General features: G+C 44.2%; 1 protein-coding gene across 10 annotated transcripts in view; it reads left to right on the forward strand.

Annotated features, from left to right (window-relative positions):
- Positions 1–15,401, forward strand: part of st3gal3a (ST3 beta-galactoside alpha-2,3-sialyltransferase 3a) — a 681,850-nt gene extending 666,449 nt beyond the window's left edge. For all 10 annotated transcript variants that reach the window (XM_078560881.1, XM_078560878.1, XM_078560887.1 and 7 more), the window contains one exon: positions 13,739–15,401. In XM_078560881.1, the coding sequence (XP_078417007.1) occupies positions 13,739–13,828 (90 nt within the window). In that variant the 3' untranslated portion in view covers positions 13,829–15,401. The remainder of the gene's footprint in view (positions 1–13,738) is intronic.
- The last annotated feature ends 4,107 nt before the right edge of the window (positions 15,402–19,508 follow it).

The following is a 19,508-nucleotide window of genomic DNA, read 5'->3' on the forward strand; positions in this document are numbered from 1 at the left end:
AATGCCTGCATAATGCTATATGCCAAGACTCAGGTCTAGGCTTGTAAGTTATAACCGTTGTACAAATAAAAAACACATTTCTCCTTTTTTTGTTATTAACATTGGAAAAGTGATGTTGTGGCACAAGGTCTTTCTTTCTTGTCTGAGTGACAAACTTACACAAATGCTCAAAAATATTTGCATGATGATCCAGTTGGAAACCCATTACAACTCTTGCAAGTAAAATGTGTTGTGGTCAGCAGGAAGGTGTGAAAAACATTGCCTGTAAATTAACCCTTCAAACTCTTATATTGCCACTTATTATCATACCGATTTACTTATGGCTACTTCTCTTTAGTTTAAGAAAAATTGTTCTTCAGTTTTCTCCCTCCCTCTCTTAAGAGTTGTTCAATATATGTTGGTTTACTTCCAGTGCCTTCCTCAAGGGAATGTGTGAATTAGACAGTAAGTATCAGGACATCACAGCAGAATCTTGTCCAGTCCTCCCCTGATTGCCACAATTCTCAGCAGGAGGTGCTGAATAAGGGATGAGGAGTGACACAATCTTTTTTCCCCCCCAGTCATAGCACAGGAAAACAAATTATATGCCCTATACAACCATCCTGGCTGAGAGCAACTAATTCAACACCTCCCTCAGCTTTTCCAGCCCATAACTCACTTTTGTACTGAGCAATGCACTTCTTAACTGAACATTAAGGAGGAATGCTTTTGTTAATTTAGTTGCACAAATTAGTTTGGAATTCTGAAAGGTTTAGATTAAACTGGTGATGATCTTTATTCAGGCCAACTAAGTTCTTCAAAAATTTGAGGGCAAAAATTCCTCTTGGTAGAGAGTCCAAAGATGAAACTCTGATATACGCTGTAACGATATTGCTGTTTCAGTGGATGACTGGCAGCTCTTACACCTAAAAAAGCGACTGCTGCAACCTGATACTGAGACTGGAGTATAAAATGTTTGATCCTATGATTTTATTTCCATATGAACAGATGAATGTGCTTACCTTCAAGGAGCCAAACACCGGCTGCATTTCAGGACCTCTTAGCCTTTTCCCTCATCTGTATCCCTGTCTCCAGCAAAGACCCTACACAGGGTCATATTGCCAGTGAATAAGCTTGTTTACAGGCTTGAATGACATTCCTTCTCATACAGAAATTAACCTGTAATAATATGTTTGGAGTATAGAATTTCCTAGTAATCCTCAACAAATCATTTCTCAATAAACTTGCTGTAACATTGTTACAATTGTTAATCCTCTCATGTACAACATCAAATATCGTTGTGGACTGCATTGGTGACTTTTTTTAATTCAAAGCCAAAAAACATGCACAATTAAAGCTAATATTCGTTATTAAAAAAGTAGGCATCAGAGAATTATTTCAGTGTTGTAATCAAATGATGAGGCGCAGATGGCAGGCATAAACTAGCCAACTGGGTCTGAGAAGTAAGAACAGGAAGAAAAATTATTTTAGCGTTGAAAAATTTGAAGGGATTCACTGAAGTAAAATATGTGTAAGTAACTAAAGGTTTTGATACAATTCTAGATGCCATGTAGCATATATGAGTAATTTTAGCACCTAATACTCAAAACAATAAACTACCCACTATATTTTCTGTATTTTTTCTTGTTTATCAGCCTACTTCATTTAAAGGTCTGAGTGAACTATCCTCATTTACCTGTGTTCATTTCATAAAATCATAAGCTCACAGAGACAGATTTACATCATACAAGATGCCAGATGGCAGCAGAATTGTTACATTTTACTTAATGTGTACCTCACCTCTTGCCTTGCAGAATAAAAATGGAACTCCACACAATTACACAGTGAAGAACTTCACCCAACTGTACAAACTCTGCATAATTAGACAAAAAAAACTGTGCTGAATAAACAGTAACTCCATACAGCCTCACACACACTAACTCATAACCTTTTGAATAAATTGGAACTTTATGTAGTTGCGCACCAAATTCTCTGACTAGCACTTTAAAAAATCTACAATCTGTAGGTCTTCCTTGAGAAGCTCAAACATTATTACGTGAACATTTTATGAATCCAATGTGACCCCAGTGTGATTTCAAATTCTCCACTATTACAAGCTGCGGCATATATTCAGAACAGTTCTTCTTAGTCAAACCAAGCTGTAGGATCTATTAACTCATGTTAGAATAGATTAGCAAAGGGCAAGATGGTTTTCTTTTCAGATCTTAATGTCAAAATCCCAAAAAATTGTGGAAGTTGTTAAGTTTACTGGGTGAGCTGCATCTGATACTAGCCAGGTTTTTGTCAGGCTGATGGCCTTCATGCCCACCCGTCGGAGAACCGGTAGGGAATCCCCATCAGTTCTGTGGGGAGCCCCGAAAGCATCAAGTGACCTTCCTTCAGGCGTTTAATTGGTTACCTTTGGGCCTTCCCTGCACTGGAGGTCCCAACGGCACACGACCCACCCAGTGAAAGCTGCCAGCCAATCAGAGGCTGGCAATTCCTCATGCCTCCAGGGGAGCTGTGTCTGCTGGCAGCACTACATCCACCTGAGGCCCCAGATTGTGAAGGAACCCCAGGCAACAGGGTGGATAATGGTGGAATGGGGTTTGTGGGGTGGGAGGGAATCACAGGAGATGGGACAAGAGGGGTTGGAGGCAAGGGCAGGGGGTTGGCTTTCAACATTCACTCTGCCCTTTGACAGGTCCCTCTGCCTCCCACTCCCCCAACTCCCTGGGAGACCATTGGCAAACCTGACAGGTTTTGCTGGGCAGCCTTCAGAGGGTGCAGGAGACTCTTGTAGCCCCCATTTAATCCCTGAGCCACCAGTAAATTGCAGTGGGGTTAGGGATAATGGGTGTCAATTGGCTTCAATTATCTTTCATAAAACATAGAAATGGAGAAAATACCATCAACCCTGCTTCTTTCGTTGATCATTTCTCATCTACACCAGTGAATCTCCTAGGAAACTGAAACATTTTGCACAAATGCTGTCTGATCCCCAAAAATAAGTAAGTAGATCCTACGATATTTATCAGTCTGCAACTTTCCACAATGCAATCCTAATTAGCTGCTATCTAAGAATAACGATACCTTCCAGCCCTACCCCTCTCAATAGCACATGAACCATTATCTTTCGCTGAGTATGTGATGCCCAGAAGTACGATCCTAAAAATTCCTGCTCCAGCAATTATGCTGGGAGTTTTCCCCAGGTGAACCTGTTGCTGATCCTACTGGAATATATAGGGTCAGTAACTAAAGATTGAACCCCAGGCAAAGGAACAGAGATATATCAGAGATAGGAAACCTGCCCCTTACTCTGGGCTGGGTTTGAATGAAAGGACATTATTCTAATATGAATAACAAGTTTCTTTATAAGTTACTTACAATCTGCTAAAAATCAATTTACCTAGAATAAGGCCAAAAGGACTTTAAAAAATATGTTGGTGTTCAAGGTTAAGACTAATGAATGATTTAAGTGTATACTTTCCCATTTATGGCACAAATTCCACCTGTTCAGAAGTTTCATATTTTCTCTACAGCAACCTATCGTGTTCCAGCTTTGGCCCAGGCGCAGGCCATAGATTAGTGACCTGTGTTACCATGTAATTACTGTGTCAAGTGAGTTGCTGAGTGCTAGTCAACAGTGGTATTTCTGCATTCCACTGATTAAATCCAGCAGATTAGTTTTCTATTATTTAAACACCCTCAAGTACAAGTTCTGACTTCAAGGAGATGATGGGAAGACGGTGCAGAAACAGAGTGAAAAGCATAATCTCGATGCCTATTGTTCCACGAGTGTCAATATGTTGGACAAATAGAAGGTCATTTGTTGTCAGCAGGAATTTCTGGCCTGTAAGTCATAAGTTCCATTTTAGAAAAATTCCAGTTGATGGTGGCATCACTGTTGACAGAGCAACAGAACAAGTAATTGTAAACATGGTGACAGACCACTAAAATCAACTTTGGCTTTTATATTGAAGATATAGTTTGTTCAGGAGCAGGTGATCATTCAGGTTATTTAACGTTATAGAATGGCCTGGAATAATTTGTCTTTGAATCTTCTCTTCACGTTGAGTTGAGAAGTGCTTTGCTTTTGCTCAGTGCTTCCTCCTTCTCCCAATATACAACATTTGCCAGTTGCACCTTTGAGATTGAAACCTCATTGCACATGTAAATAAGGCCACGGAGCACAAATGCTTCTGATCTATGGTGCAACATATTAGAACTTCCAACATATTGTGGCACCTCTTTGCTCTTATTCAACAGCATTAGGCATTCACTTAGGGAGTTAGAGGAATACGAAGTTCTTAAAGAGTTGTTAGGACTGGAGGAAGCTACAGGGATGGATTGGTCAACCAGAAACCACTGTACACCGGTGAGCACAGGGATGATAAATGAATGGAATTCAAAATGGGCAGCAGAGTTTTGGATGAACTCGAGTTCACGGAGAGTGGGGAATGGGGGGGCAGGGTTTTTTGGATGGCAGGATTCCCACTTAGCACCCAAAGAGTTGGTGGGGAATGTATTCTTGCCAATCACAGCAGCCCCACAGCCATTTAACACTCCAAGGAGCGTTAATTGGCCTGAGACAGAACTTCTGCCTTACACTCAGGCAGAAGTCCCACCTCAGAGAGCTGCATGGCAATCTGATTAGCTGGCAGCTCTGTAGTCCTAGGAATGCCAGCATCAGCAGCGGCCAGGACTGGAATTACAAGCAGTCCCCAGGTTCTTAGTCCAGGTCCAGGTAAGAGTGGGAGGTCTTGTACTGGGGAAGGGAGGTGAGGCCCAGGAGGGGAGGGGTCTTGATGGAGAATCCAGGAGGATGGGGAGCCCCTGCAGGGGGCAGATTTCGGGTGGGGCAGAGTCAATATGGAAATGGGGCCCTTGAGGGAGCTCCCCCATTCCTGCCCGAGGCCCAAGCAGGTTGACCTGCCGGGCTTCACCCCTGCTTCTGAACTCCTCCCACCAGCCTCAAAATTGAAGCTGGGTGGGAAGCAGCCTTGGCCATGTAAGAGTCTCAGTTAGGCCTTTCCCATCCCTCGTAACACAGCAGGCAGGTCAGAGTGAATGGGAGGGTGGCAGAAGGATTCCAGTGAATTTTACACACCGTCCCACCTGCAAACACACGGGTGGGGGTCTGTAAAATTCTGCCCAGGAGGTCAACCAGAAGAGCATTGAAGAATCAAGTCTAAGGATGGAAAAAGCATGGATGTGGGTTTCACCAGCAGATAGGCTGAGGCAGGTGCAGAGATGTACAATGTTATGCAGGTGGATGTAGTAGGCATTTTTTGTAATGGAGAAAATACACATCACTATGTGTGACGGTGTATGTGGAGAGATAAGGAATAAGATAAACAAAGGAAATCAACCATGAACCTTGGGAAGGCCTTCAACCTTGCCCTCTTCATCTTCCTCAGCTGTTTCCACATCCACAATCTCTACAACCTTCTCCTCATAAAAAGTCATGAATTGTAGCTTTGGTAACTCCTCTGCCCACTGCACCAATTTCACATTATCTACCTATGACTCCTTTGGTCATCGTCTTTAATTCTCTTCTCAAAGGCAGGTCCAACCCACAGTGCCATGACTACCACCACAGGTAGGGCAAGGAGACAGGTCTTGAATCCACTCCTGCCAGAATGGGAATTTAAACCCCCCCATTCTGATCCACACCAGCCATCCAGCCAACTGACCCCACCCCCGCAAGGGGTCTGAGATGCTATGACAAGATGCACTTTTACATGTGTTGTAATTCAGAGCTCTGAATAGTGATGGTAAAGGCTCCAATTTTCTTTTTTATGGTCTATGCACCAGCTTTGCATCAGAGGACGAATTAGCGATCCATTCTCGATCGTCACCTAGAATCAAGCAGAACTCAGTCATGGGGTACATTAGAGTAGCCTGGAGGTTTTCTTTCTCGCTGAGGAGAACCACATGATTTAGTTTATCTGAGCGGTGACAACAACAGCAACAATAACTTGTTAAGAAAGTAAAACATCCCAAGGCACTTCATAGCAGTGCTATCAAACAAAAATTTACACTGGGCCACATCAGGAGATATCAGGACAGATGCCCAAAAGATCAAGTTGTTGAAGGTTTCTATATCCAATCATTGTTTGGAGGAGTCATGAATATATTGCTTCAGTTGAAAAGCCCAGCAGTATTGTTTGGAAGATTTATGTGTCCATGCCCTTTCTGAATACAAGAGCACACGCACTTCACAGTAAACTTACAACAAAAGCAATTGTGACAAAATGTTATCTTGAAAGTTAGATGGAAAGCAATGCAGAAAATATGGTAGCAGGGCCTCAGAGCAGATCGAGTTGTGAATTTGTGAAATCAGGGTGTTTCAGGAAGTCATGATTAGAAATTGAGGTACAGATCTGAGGTTTCAGACTGAATTGTGCAGCTCTTATTTTGAAGTTGAGATGCTGACACCCATCAGGTGGGTTTTATGTGATGATCAGGGAAGTTTTTTAAATCTGGAAGATTCCTATGGTTTAGCTTCTCACTGCAATCAGGATCCTTTATTTTTATAATAAACATAGTCCAGAGAAGTGGCTGGCTTAGGGCACTTGTACTAACCTGCTATCCAGGTATGGGCTTATAGAGCATTGATTTCAGTTCCTACAAATTTCTGATTTATGTTGAGCCATCTGGGGGTTTCACCAAGGCATGGGCACTGGATTAGCAGGTTTATTAATATGTTCCTCCCCTACATAAAGCTTTGTAGGCTCCCCAGTGCCTGAGTAAGAAAATGCTTCAGGAGTCACACTTGCCATGAGTTTGCTGATTTTAACTTTGTGACCCTATTGGATTGTGTTGAGATGCTATGATTGGTTTCTGACTGCTCACGGAACAGAACGGAAAAAAAGAAGCAAAAATGATCATTACTGAGCCTCTTTTGGAAAGTATGTGGATGTGTGGTGACATTTCTCTTGGTGATAAAACTTGTATGTATACAGGCCTTTAATGCCATAAAATATCTCAAGGCACTTCATTATCAAACAAAATTTGACACAGTCTCAAAGAAATATTTGGACAGATGACCAAAAGCTTGGTCAGAAAGGTAGGTTTTAAGGAACAATATAGAAAAGGAGAGGTCTAAAGGAAGAAGGAAACCATCCAGCCCTCATGCCTTTTTGGAAGAGCTTTCTAATTAGCCCCAAACACCAGCTTTCCCCCATAACCCTGCAAATTAGTCCTCATCAAGTACAAGTCCAAATTGTCCTTTGAAACTTTCTGTGGAATCTGATTCCACTGCACTTTCAGGTCTTACATCCCAGATCTTAGCATCACTCTGTGTGAAGGAATTTCTCCTTATTTCCTTCAAGTTCTTCTGTTAATTATTTTAAATGTATAACTGCTGGTTACTGGCCCACTCACCAGTGAAAATAGTTTCTTCCTCCTTGATCTATCAAAACCCTTCATAATTTTGAATACAACTGCAAGGTCTCTCCTTAAGCTTCTCTGCCTTAAGGCAACGATCCCAGTTTCTCCAATCTCTCTACATAACTGGACCTTCTCATCCTCTGGTATCATTTTTTTCCTTATTCACGGGATGTGGGCTTCGCTGTCTGCACCAGCATTTATTGCCCATCCCTAGTTGCCTTTGAGAAGGTGATGGTGAGCTGCCTTCTTGAACCGCTACAGTCCATGTGGTGTGGGTACACCCACAGTGCTGTTAGGAAGGGAGTTCCAGGAGTTTGCCCCAGCGACAGTGAAGGAACGGCTATATATTACTAAGTCAGGATGGCGAGTGACTTGGAGGGGAAGTTCCAGGTGGCGGTGTTCCCATCTATCTGCTGCCCTTGTCCTTCTAGGTGGTAGTGGTCATGGGTTTGGAAGGTGTTTTCTAAGGAGCCTTGGTGAATTCCTGCAGTGCATCTTTTAAATGGTACACACTGCTGCTACTGTGCATTGGTGGTGGAGGGAGTGAAATGTTTGTGGATGTGGTGCCAATCAAGCGGACTACTTTGTCCTGGATGGTGTCCAGCTTCTTGAGTGTTGTGGGAGCTGCACTCATCCAGGCAAGTGGGGAATATTCCATTACTCTTCTGACTTGTGCCTTGTAGATGGTAGACAGGCTTTGGGGAGTCAGGAGGTGAGTTACTCACTGCACGATTCCTAGCCTCTGAGCTGCTCTTGTAGCCACAGTATTTATATGGCTAGTCCAGTTCAGTTTCTGGTCAATGGTAACCCCCAGGATATTGATAGTGGGGGATTCAGTGATGGTAATGCCATTGAACATCAAGGATCAATGGTTGGATTCTCTCTTGTTGAAGATGGTCATTGCCTGACACTTGTGTGGAGCAAATGTTACTTGCCACTTGTCAGCCCAAGCCTAGATATTGTCCAGGCCTTGCTGCATTTGGACATGGACTGCTTCAGTATCTGAGGAGATGCGAATGGTGCTGAACATCGTGCAGTCATCAGCGAATATCCCCACTTCTGACCTTTATGATGGAAGGAAGGTCATTGATGAAGCAGCTGAAGATGGTTGGGCCTAGGACCCTGAGGAACTCCTGTGTTGATGTCTTGGAGCTGAGATGACTGACCTCCAACAACCACAAGCATCTTCCTTTGTGCTAGGTATGACTCCAACCAGCGGAGAGTTTTCCCCCTGATTGCCGTTGACTCCAGTTTTGCTAGGGCTCCTTGATGCCAAACTCTGTCAAATGCTGCCTTGACGTCAAGGGCAGTCACTCTCACCTCACCTTGGGAGTTCAGCTCTTTTGTCCATGTTTGAACCAAGGCTGTAATGAGATCAGGAGTTAAGCGGCCCTGGCAGAACCCAAACTGGGCATCAATGCCGCTTGATAGCACTGTTGATGACCCATTCCATTACTTTACTGAAGGTCAAGAGCAGACCGATGGGGCGGTAATTGGCCGGGTTGGAGTTGTCCTGTTTTTTGTGTACAGGACATACCTGGGCAATTTTCCACATAGCCGAATAGATGCCAGTGTTGTAGCTGTACTGGAACAGCTTGGCGAGGGGCACAGCAAGTTCTGGAGCACAAGCCTTCAGTACTATTGCCGGAATATTGTCAGGACCCAAAGACTTTGCAATATCCAGTGCCTTCAGACGTTTCTTGATATCACGTGGAGTGAATTGAATTGGCTGAAGACAGGCATCTGTGATGCTGGGGACCTCCAGAGGAGGCCGAGATGGATCATTCACTTGGCTCTTCTGGCTGAAGGTTGTTGCGAATGTTTTAGTTTTATCTCTCGCACTGCTATGTTAGGCTCCTCCATCATTGAGGATGGGGATATTTGTGGAGCCTCCTCCTTCAGTGAGTTGTTTAATTGTCCACCACCATTCACGACTGGATGTGGTAGGACTGCGGAGCTTAGATCTGATCCATTGGCTGTGGAATCGCTTAGCTCTGCTATCACTTGCTGCTTGGCACACAAGTGGCCCTGTGTTACAGCTTCACCAGGTTGACATCTCATTTTTAGGTATGCCTGGTGCTGCTCCTGGCATGCCCTCCTGCAGTCTTCATTGAACCAGGGTTGATCCCCTGGCTTGATGGTAATGGTAGAGCGGGGGATATGTCAGGCCATGAAGTTACAGATTGTGTTCAAGTACAATTCTGCTGCTGCTAATGGCCCACAGCGCCTCATGGATGCCCAGTCTTGAATTGCTAGATCTGTTCAAAATCTATCCCATTTAGCACAGTGGTAATGCCACACAACACGATGGAGGGTATCCTCAATGTGAAGGCGGGACTTGGTCTCCACAATGACAATACGGTGGTCACTCCTACCGATACTGTCATGGGCCGATGCATCTGCGGCAGGCAGGTTGGTGAGGATGAGGTCAAGTATGTTTTTCCCTCTTGTTGATTCCCTCACCACCTGCCACAGACCCAGTCTAATAGCTATGTCATTTAGGATTTGGCTAGCTCATTCAGTAGTGGTGCTACCAAGCCACTCTTGGTGATGGACATTGAAGTCCCCCACCCAGAGTACATTCTGTGCCCTTGCCGCCTTCAGTGCTTCCTCAAAGTGGCGTTCAACATGGAGGAGCACAGATTCATCAGCTGAGGGAGAGCGGTATGTGGTAATCAGCAAGAGGTTTCCTTGCCCATGTTTGACTTGATGCCATGAGACTTCATGGGGTCAGGAGCCGATGTTGAGGACTCCCAGGGCATCTCCATTGTACCACCACCTCTGCTGGGTCTGTCCTACCGGTGGGACAGGACATACCCAGGGATGGTGATGGTGGAGTCTGGGACATTATCTGTAAGGTATGATTCCACGAATATGACTATGTCAGGCTGTTGCTTGACTAGTCTGTGAGACAGCTCTCCCAATTTTGGCATTAGCCCCTCAGATGTTAGTAAGGAGGACTTTGCAGGGTCGACGGGCTGCGATTGCTGTTGTCGTTTCTGGTGCCTAGGTCAAGCCAGGTGGTTTGTCTGGTTTCATTCGTTTTTTTTGTGACTTTGTAGTGGTTTGTTACAACTGAGTGGCTTGCTAGGCCATTTAAGAGCCAACCGGATTGCTGTGAGATGGAGTCACACGTAGGCCAGACCAGGTAAGGACGATAGATTTCCTTCCCTAAAGGACATTAGTGAACTAGATGGGTTTTTACAATGGTTTCATGGTCATTATTAGACTTTTAATTCCAGATTTTTATTGAGTTCAAATTCCACCAAGCCACTCTTGGTGATGGACATTGAAGTCCCCCACCCAGAGTACATTCTGCACCCTTGCCACCTTCAGTGCTTCCTCAAAGTGATGTTCAAAATGGAGGAGCACTGATTCATCAGCTGAGGGAGGGCGGCACCTGGTAATCAGCACGTGGTAATTCGAACCCTGGGTCTCTGGATTACTAGTCCACGACAATACTACTACACCATCGCCTCCCCCAACCCCCTATACCCTCTCTAGGGCCTTGACATCTCTCCTAAAGATAAGAAGGAAAAAAGGTAGAGAGGCAGGGAGGGAATTCCAGAGCTTATGGCTGAGGAAGCTGAAGGCATGGCTGCCAATGGGTGGAGCAATTAAAGTTTGGGCATGCAGAAATCTAATTTGTACTTAATTCTTCTTAAATCAATCATTGATCTGTTTGAATCCATGATGCTCCATTCCTTAATTTTAAGATCATTAGCATCTAAGGAATGAAAATAGCCTATTCAACCTGTCCAGTTTGCAGTATTATGTTAGTTCAATGCTTGTTTTGACCATTTTTCATCTTGTTCAAATCCCAGTTCATACTGCTAATCTTTGCTGACTCAGTAATTTATCCAACTTTCTTTAAATGCTTCAAAGCATACAGCAGTACTAAATTGAAGAATATTCTGTAAGTTCGTCACACTGAGCATGGAGATGATATTTGAGGATTGCTGAAAAAAGGGACATGCTATCAAAGCTCTTCATCTTGCACTTATCAATCAGCTACGCAAGATAAACCAACAGTAAAGGGACCAACAATTTATACTGCATTAGAAGAGAGTGCTGATTTGTTGGCGAGTGGACTCTGATTGGTAGAGGCGTTGCCATGGAGAATTCAGCAGAGAACAGTTAACTGTTGACTGCCAAGCTTTTGTTTCAAATTTAAACCAGGCAGGTCCAGTTGGTCTAATCTCATCACAGGGGTACAAGTAAGCATGGGGTGCCAGGGAAGCACTCCTACTCTTCCTGGCCCACAAGCAGTGCTGGAAGGGCATTTTTCTTTTCCTTGAAGTTGTCCTCGCCTCTCTTGAGTTGCCAGCTTCCCCAAGGTCCAGGATACACTGCTGCAAGGGTTAAATCTATAAGGGAAGTTAAATGTGAAACTTCAAGCTACTTTAAAATATTTAAGTTGCCAACTCACTTTTTGGGGACAGATTGATTCCCCACTCGTTGTCCCGCTTCTATTAAGCCTGGAAGTGGAATTTCTATCTTATTTTCTCACATAGACCTAGAGTATGCATTTTTTCATGTGGGTCTTGCTTTTCTGAATCACGCCAGTCTCTTTGATAGTGCATCCTTCGAAGGGTGCACAGAACATGGCCTTTTCTGTTGAAGAAGTAGGAGTAAGATTACAAGTACTTGTAATTCCAAAGTGCTGCGCTAATATTTTATCTGTTCTCCTGTATACAGCCTTGTTCCTTCCCCTCCAACAATTTGAGTGATAGTTGTATCATGCTTTGAGTGGGGTTGGGGAGAAAAGTGGGAGTTCTTTAGGTTTAGTTGGTTTGAAAATGACATGCCTCATGAAGGAAGGTTTGATCATCAATCATCTATTTCAGATTCGTGCACTTCCTGAGACGGCATGTGCACAGTATTCTAGGATACTTTTGATGATCGTCCAGCCAGCTTGGCTCGTCAGTGATATCTAGAGTTGAGGAGTAGATTGTCCCATAGGGTTCTTCCCACTTTGCTTCTGATAACCCAGCAGATCAGTGTCCTAATGAGTATAGTATTCATAGCCAAACTGGCAGTGGGAAGCTTCGCAGTGCTCTGAGCATTTAACATTAAATTCTAACGGTGTACCCAACCCACGGATAGATGTCACTACACCTTGGTTATTACCAATCTGTATTCTATATCAGGCAAACAGAAGAAACTCTCCTTTGTGGGTTTTTCAATAGCTTGGTTAGGTATCTCAAGCAACATCCTCCAAATGCCAATTCTATCTATAACATCACCCCTACTTTAGCTCATCTGCTGAAACCCTCATTCTGCCTTTGTTGCCTGTAAACTTGACCTCTATTCCAACACGCTGCTGGCTGGCCTCCCATCTTTCATAAACTTGAGATCATCCAAAACTCTACTGCCTACATTCTAACTCACATCAAGTTCTGTTTGTCCATCACACCTATCCTCACTGACCTACATTGGCTCCTTTAACCAGCAACACCACAATTTTAAAATTATCAGATTTTCAGATTCCTCCACGGCCTCACCCTTCCATCTCTATAACCTCCTCCAGCCCTACAACCCACCAGTCTCCACACTACTCTGATTCTGACCTCTTGCGCAACACTTATTTTAATTGCTCCACTTCTCGTGGCCATGTTTTCAGTTGCCTAGGCCCTAAGCTCAGGAATTTCCTCCATAAACCTCTCTACTTCTTTCTCTTCTACTTTAATATGCTCCTTAAAACTTCATTTGGCCATCTGCCATAATAGCTTCTTACATGGCTCAGTATCAAATTTTGTTTGGTAATCACTCCTGTGAAGCTCCATGTGACCTTTCACTACATTAACGGTGCTATATAAATATATGTTGTTGTTGCAATGAGCTATCATGCAAGCCAAACAGCTGCTGGATTTAAAAAGCCTCTATGTGGAAATGGAATGACATTGGAAGAATAGGGATGAGCACAACAAAGGTAGGTAATTTAAAAATATTTAAGATTTCTGGAAGTCCATTACAAAGATGTAATCTTTACACATGATATTCCACAATTCTTCACTTTTTGAATGCTTTGAAGTTAAATGTAGCCAAGTCACTGCTATATTTACGTGGAAACAGCTCGTTTAAGAAGCCTATTCGTCTACAGTTTAAAAAAAAGTTTATTTTCTTTTCATTAAGGGATGAATTGGGCTTCAGGTCAAAGATTTATTTTTTATTTTAATATATTTGGAGCTTACAGAAATCCTTGGATCCCAATGTAACTCAATTGAAACATAAAATTTAATGGAAAGTTGTTTTTATGTATATGTTTATCAGAATTTGACCTTAAGCTGTAAGAAATGTCAGAAATATTTGTTACCTTACCTAAATTATTAACTATTGATGTTTTCTTTTAATTTCATTCCAGTCTTGGACTCATAATATCGGAAAGGAGAAAGAGTTCCTTCGGAAATTGGTGAAAGGGCAAGTGATTACAGATTTGACAGCTGGGATTTGAGGCAGCTTTACTCTGGTCGCAAAATAAAATTGGGGAAATGAAGCAAAACACAAAAGCAAACAGAAAGAGTGGCCTGTGGACTCTGAAAACCTCAACTGAGGATGAGGATACAGCTGTACCAAACTACCGGGAAGTCTGCACATCTGAAAACAAACACTCACGTGTCATCTTGCATCAACATTATATTGAGGGGGGGATTTCTGTGCAGTTACCATTCATTGCCCCACTTTAGTGTGCAATGAGAAAAGAAAGACATTGATAGATGTGCCATAATTACCTCTGGAGAAAGAAGTGCAACAGGATTGTTGAGGTATTTCTCTTTTATAGCTTGAATGTAAAGACTTTCTTAAGCTGTGTGAACAAACACTTTTACATTGTATTTTATTCTAGTTCGTTATTTCCTCTTCCAACCCCAAAATTCATGAGACTGGCTGTTCCGTCCCAGACTTGTCCATTATTGCTGCTATTCCCTTTTGGGGTAGAGGATTTTTTTTTAGAACTTTATCTTGAAGAAAGATTTGTCTATACAGAACAGAAGCTGTGAAAGAGGTTAAATATGGTCAACCTCTTTTGATTTTAAGAGCAGGAAATCGTGTATTACTGGTAATATTTTGCTCTGTCAGTGCTGGCGAGTGCTGCTACACTAGTGTGTACAATGATCAGAAGAAAGTGCTCCTTCAAATGGCTTTAGTAACTGGAATTCGTAAACTTGAAACACAATTAAACCTTCGGCAAGTACACACACTTCCCATGGATATCTGCTTGTAAAGCATTTTTTTATCGTTACAAGTAGATCGTGTCAGAACAAAGGACAAGTCATACAGACAACTGTTTCATGTGCTTGTATTGTGCCACAGTATTATTGATTTGAATTGCAGTGTTACTGGCTCATGTTATGCCATGGTAAGAACACAGCTTTCAAGACTTTGGAAGAACATTTCTCAGATAGCTGAATCTGCAATTCTTGCAGGACTAGCAAGTGAACTACACGAGGTGGCGTTATCTCACCACCATTCAATAAACTTTGACCAGGTGTCACCTGCGGCTCTTTTTTTTGGCAGAATATGATGGTTTTCAATTCTGAAAGACTTAGTAACTATGTTTTTTTTTAATATGTTTTCTTTCTTGTTCATTGAGCGAATCTTATTGGTATGGAGTAGATAGCTCTGAGCAAATGCAAAAGAGCAATCATTGTTTGTTCTGATACTAATATGACATGTTTTAGAACTATCCTGTTAAATACATTAGAGGTTCATGTTGCCAGCTTGTCTATTTGCTGTGCCAGGTTTGATGTGTAATTGATACTCACTCACTGGGGATTTGAGTGGAAAGTAACTTGGATTGCAGTCACCTGTTTGGAAAAGCACTTTCCCTCCAGCCATTTAAAACATTTATTTATTGTTTAAACTGCCTCCTCTTTTGTCCTCAGTTGAATAGAGTTGTATCATCTCTGAACTGGACAATTCTCAAACTTGCTGTTGTCCCCACCCTTCTATAACAAGCAGATAAGAGGTGTTCATTATGAGACAAAACACAGTATAAGATGATATTAATGATATAAATATTAAGTTGCAAAGCTCGTTGTGTGTGTGTGTCAACTAGACTTTGGAATTTGTCAGCCCTGAAATTCTAATTCAGGAAAACAAATCAAGCAGTTAAATGACCATTCTATCCGATCCCACTCTTAACTATAATGTAGTAAAATAGTTACAGATTTCACCACTACACAATTACATTAAATAGGCAATACAAATGTTTCTTATTTGATCAAACTGAAAGTAAGATTATTATTGAAAAGATAGCTAAATTTATTAGTGTTACTTAGTGCTCAGTAACTCCAAATGGTACCTGTAGTATCTTCCATTGCTACTCATTGCCACCAGAGGTTATTTTTTTTTTTAAGGCATTTGGAAATTGTTCAACAAATATTGGGCTATATTATGTTTCCTCAACCCCCATCTTTCCACCAATACATACATTGTCTGGTTGAATTTATTATGACATTGTTATGGATTTTCAATTGAGCCACATATAACATTTGAAAAGGCAACGTCAAGATGCCCATTCAAGTATGATTAAATTTCTAACTGTAACAACCCTAGAAAGCAAACTTACTTCAGGTAACCATTATAAAAGGAGTAACCTCACTCTCTGCCTTAGTAAATAATGCAAGGTCTGATGTGGGAGGAAATACCAGGGCAGTAAACTTCCCATGGACTCTAGTTCAAAGCAAACCCAGCAGAACAGTTTGGCCCCAATTTGTTAAATATATTCTCAATAATGGGGGAAATTGATTTTCCCGTTTTATTTGTCACTACGATTTGAGTCACATTTCCAGATTAATTGTCCTACATACCATATACTGCAACTTATCCTGTTCTGGCTGAACTATCCTTTCCCAATGCAGCTTCCAGGGGAGGGATCTGTGGGAGGAGAGACGCAGGCAGAAGGGATGTAGGAAGTCCAAGGCGGAAGGGGCCACAGAAAACGCCATTATCCTCCTACCAGGCTTTACAGGCAGCAATGTAGCTACCTCAATATGTCCGAGGTGCAATGCCGAAGGAGGCTCTGCCTTTCAAGGGAGACAGTGACCTCCATTTTTCAGAGGATCGGCCCTGAGATCAGCTCCGACTGTGTAGGTGGACACCCCATGCCAGTGGCTCTGAAGGTCACAGTGGCCCTCAACTTCTATGCCTCCGGCTCTTTCCAAGGGTCAGTGCAGATCCGTGTGGAGTTTCCCAATAAGCTGCACAGTTGCGTCAAGCTGGTGACAGAAGCTCTGTTCAGGCGGGTATTGACTTTTCATTTCTGTACAGACGAGGCCAGCTAAGCTGACCGAGCCAGAGGCTTTGCTGCGATTGCTGGGTTCCCCCACGTCCAGGGCACCATCAACTTCATGCAGGTGGCTATCAAGGCGCCAGTGAGTCAGCCGGGGGCCTTTGTTGACAGGAAGGGATTCCACTCCATGATAGTGTATGACCACAGGATGCAGATACTACAAGTGTGTGTGCAAGATTCCCTGGCACCTACCATGACACACACATCCTAAGACACTTCCAGGTGCCGGGGCTCTTCAGTGCTCCAGCCTGACTGGATGGATGGCTACTGGGTGACAAGGGCTATCCATTGAAAAGGTGGCTCATGACGCCTCTCCGCCACCCAAGAACAGAGGCGGAGCAGCGGTACAACAAGAGCCATGCTTCCACAAGGGCAGTGGTAGAACCATAGGTCTTCTCAAGATGCGTTTCCGATGCCTGGTCCATTCAGGGGACGCACTGTAGTACCCACTCTGGGGAGAGGGGGATGTCATTGATAGTAGTTGCATTTTGCTCTCTCCAAATCTGGCACTGTTAAGGGGGGACCCACTGGAGGAAGAGAATGTTGACACAGCTGCACAGGCCCCAGATGATGAGTCCAGTAGTGAGTCGGAAGGGGAGCACAGTGACGAGAACACTGAGGGCACAGAGGCAGACCTCAGAAACCTCCAGGGAGGCAGGGACGCCTTGATCCAACGCTCCTTCAGCTGGGCTGCCAAATAAGAGCTACCACCTCATGCCAGGGCTGCCGCCACCATCCTGAATCAGATAAATAACCCTTTCCTTTGCCCCTAAGATACACTCAGTGCCTGTGCAATAAAGTTTCGAGCCACCCATGTCCAGTATTACATACTGGCCTACCCTGCACCTACAAAACTAATGAAACATATTCAGGTCAGTAACACAAAAGCAAATGTAATTTAATGTTGGAACTCACAGATTATTGAACAGAACAATATCTGGTGATGATGGTCACACCATTAAAAAAGTCAAACAAAATGGGAGAACAAAAGATCACCTGTGACCTCTTCTGCTTAAGGTGCTTTAAACTTAAGTTTACGTGTGCCATGTCTAGGTGCTCCCCTCCCCCCTCGCGGCATCAGCATTGGAGACAGCTCTGCTGTCTTGCTGGCCTTGATGACCTTGGCGGTCGTCCTCTGGCCATTGGAGCCTGTGATGGCCCCGCCTGGGAGGGAGTGGCCAGTGCCACGGCTGGCATCTCCCCAGCCATCGCAGCCTTATCAGACGCGAAGGTCATTGGCAGAGGAGCGGAGAAGCTGCTGCTGTCATCCAGAGCACCCTGAGAGGAGCCCGCAAAGATGACAAGCAGCTCGTGTGCCAAGGTAAGGTTGCTGTAGATCCCTGCTCACCATGGATGGATGGGCACCTAGCTGGGATACTGGGTGCCTCATCCATCTCACATATGGACACTGACCACCTGAGGCCAGTGCCTGTGTGAGAGCTTGCAAGTCCGAGCACAACCCTAGGAACCCCTGATTCTGTCCCGGGAGCAGCCTCTCCAAGAGAGCCACCAGTCTCTTCAAGGAGGAGGCATTACGCTCAGCCATGAGGGTCAAAACAGTGCTCACACTCCGCAGGGACTCCTCCACAATGGATTCCATGGCACACATACTCTCTTGGATCTCCGCCAGATCTTCCTGCAAACCCCACTGGACATCCAGCATCCGCTGCCTAATGTCAACTCCAGAGGCCCATCATCAGCCTTCGACTGAGCATCGTCCTGGTCTCCAGCAGTCCTCTGATTACTGGCACCCTGGGCACTCTCTGCCTCCACCTGCGCTTCAAGCGAATGTGTAGTGCACTCACCGAGGTACTAGCTGCTGAACTAATGTCCACTGAGGTGCTAGTATCTGCACTGCTGCCTGGTTCAGAGAGTGGGTGTGACACAGATGCATCTGGAGCATGGCTGTCCTCTGGTGTCAGGGGTAGCTCCTGGAGGTCCTGCGCTTGGCAGCAGATCTAAGAGAGAAGGGCATGTCATTAGTTAAAGTCATCACGCTGTCACTGTGCATGCCAGGCACCCTGGTGAGACAATGGAGATCTGCATCATGGTGCCATCCTCTTTCAATGATCAATGAGGAATCCAGTCTGGAGGCTCCCATCAATGATGAGACTACACAAGATTGTTTGCAGCATCCAAAATTCTCACCTCACTGCACTGCGCTCTTACCTTCATCTGACACCCCAGCCTGACCACGGCCAGTTGATCGAGGTGCATGATGCCTCTCGAGCTCCAAGGCCCCCTGCTCATACCTGGAGAGGATGAGGAGGTGTAGAGGTTCTCCACCAGTCTGCGACCTCTCAGCATTGTTATGGGATGTCTTCTCCTGAAAGGACAGAGGATCAGTGATTAGTCCACTCTCTACCTGCAGCACCATTGCAGCCTGGCTAACCCCACCTGAGGAACACCTGGCAGGGCACATCCAGGTCGTGGCCCTCGAGGCGCAAGGCACTCAGTCAAAGCAGCCTGGGCTCACCCCCTTGGCCAGCTCTGGCATGATTGATAGTTGGCACTCAAGACTCTAATACCCCTGAGCTCCACAGGGGGAATGGTCAGCCCAAAACAATTCAACACACTGACCTATGCCAATATGGTACTCACCCTTCCTGAGCACAGCAGGTCATTGAAGCACTTCCAGCACTGCACCCAGGTGCCCCACACCACATCATGGCTGCTCACCCAGGCTGCCACCAACTCCCATGCCCTCTTTGTGAGTTGCAGTGTTGTCCTCTGTTACTCACAATAAGAGGTTGTAGTAGAAGAATTAATCCAGGCTGGTCTTTTGATTCAAGCTGGTTTATTTTCAAGACAACTCCTCAGCACTACTGACTTCCAAGTAGTT

Source organism: Cetorhinus maximus, chromosome 17 (assembly GCF_964194155.1).
Source record: "Cetorhinus maximus chromosome 17, sCetMax3.hap1.1, whole genome shotgun sequence".
Lineage (NCBI taxonomy): Eukaryota > Metazoa > Chordata > Chondrichthyes > Lamniformes > Cetorhinidae > Cetorhinus > Cetorhinus maximus.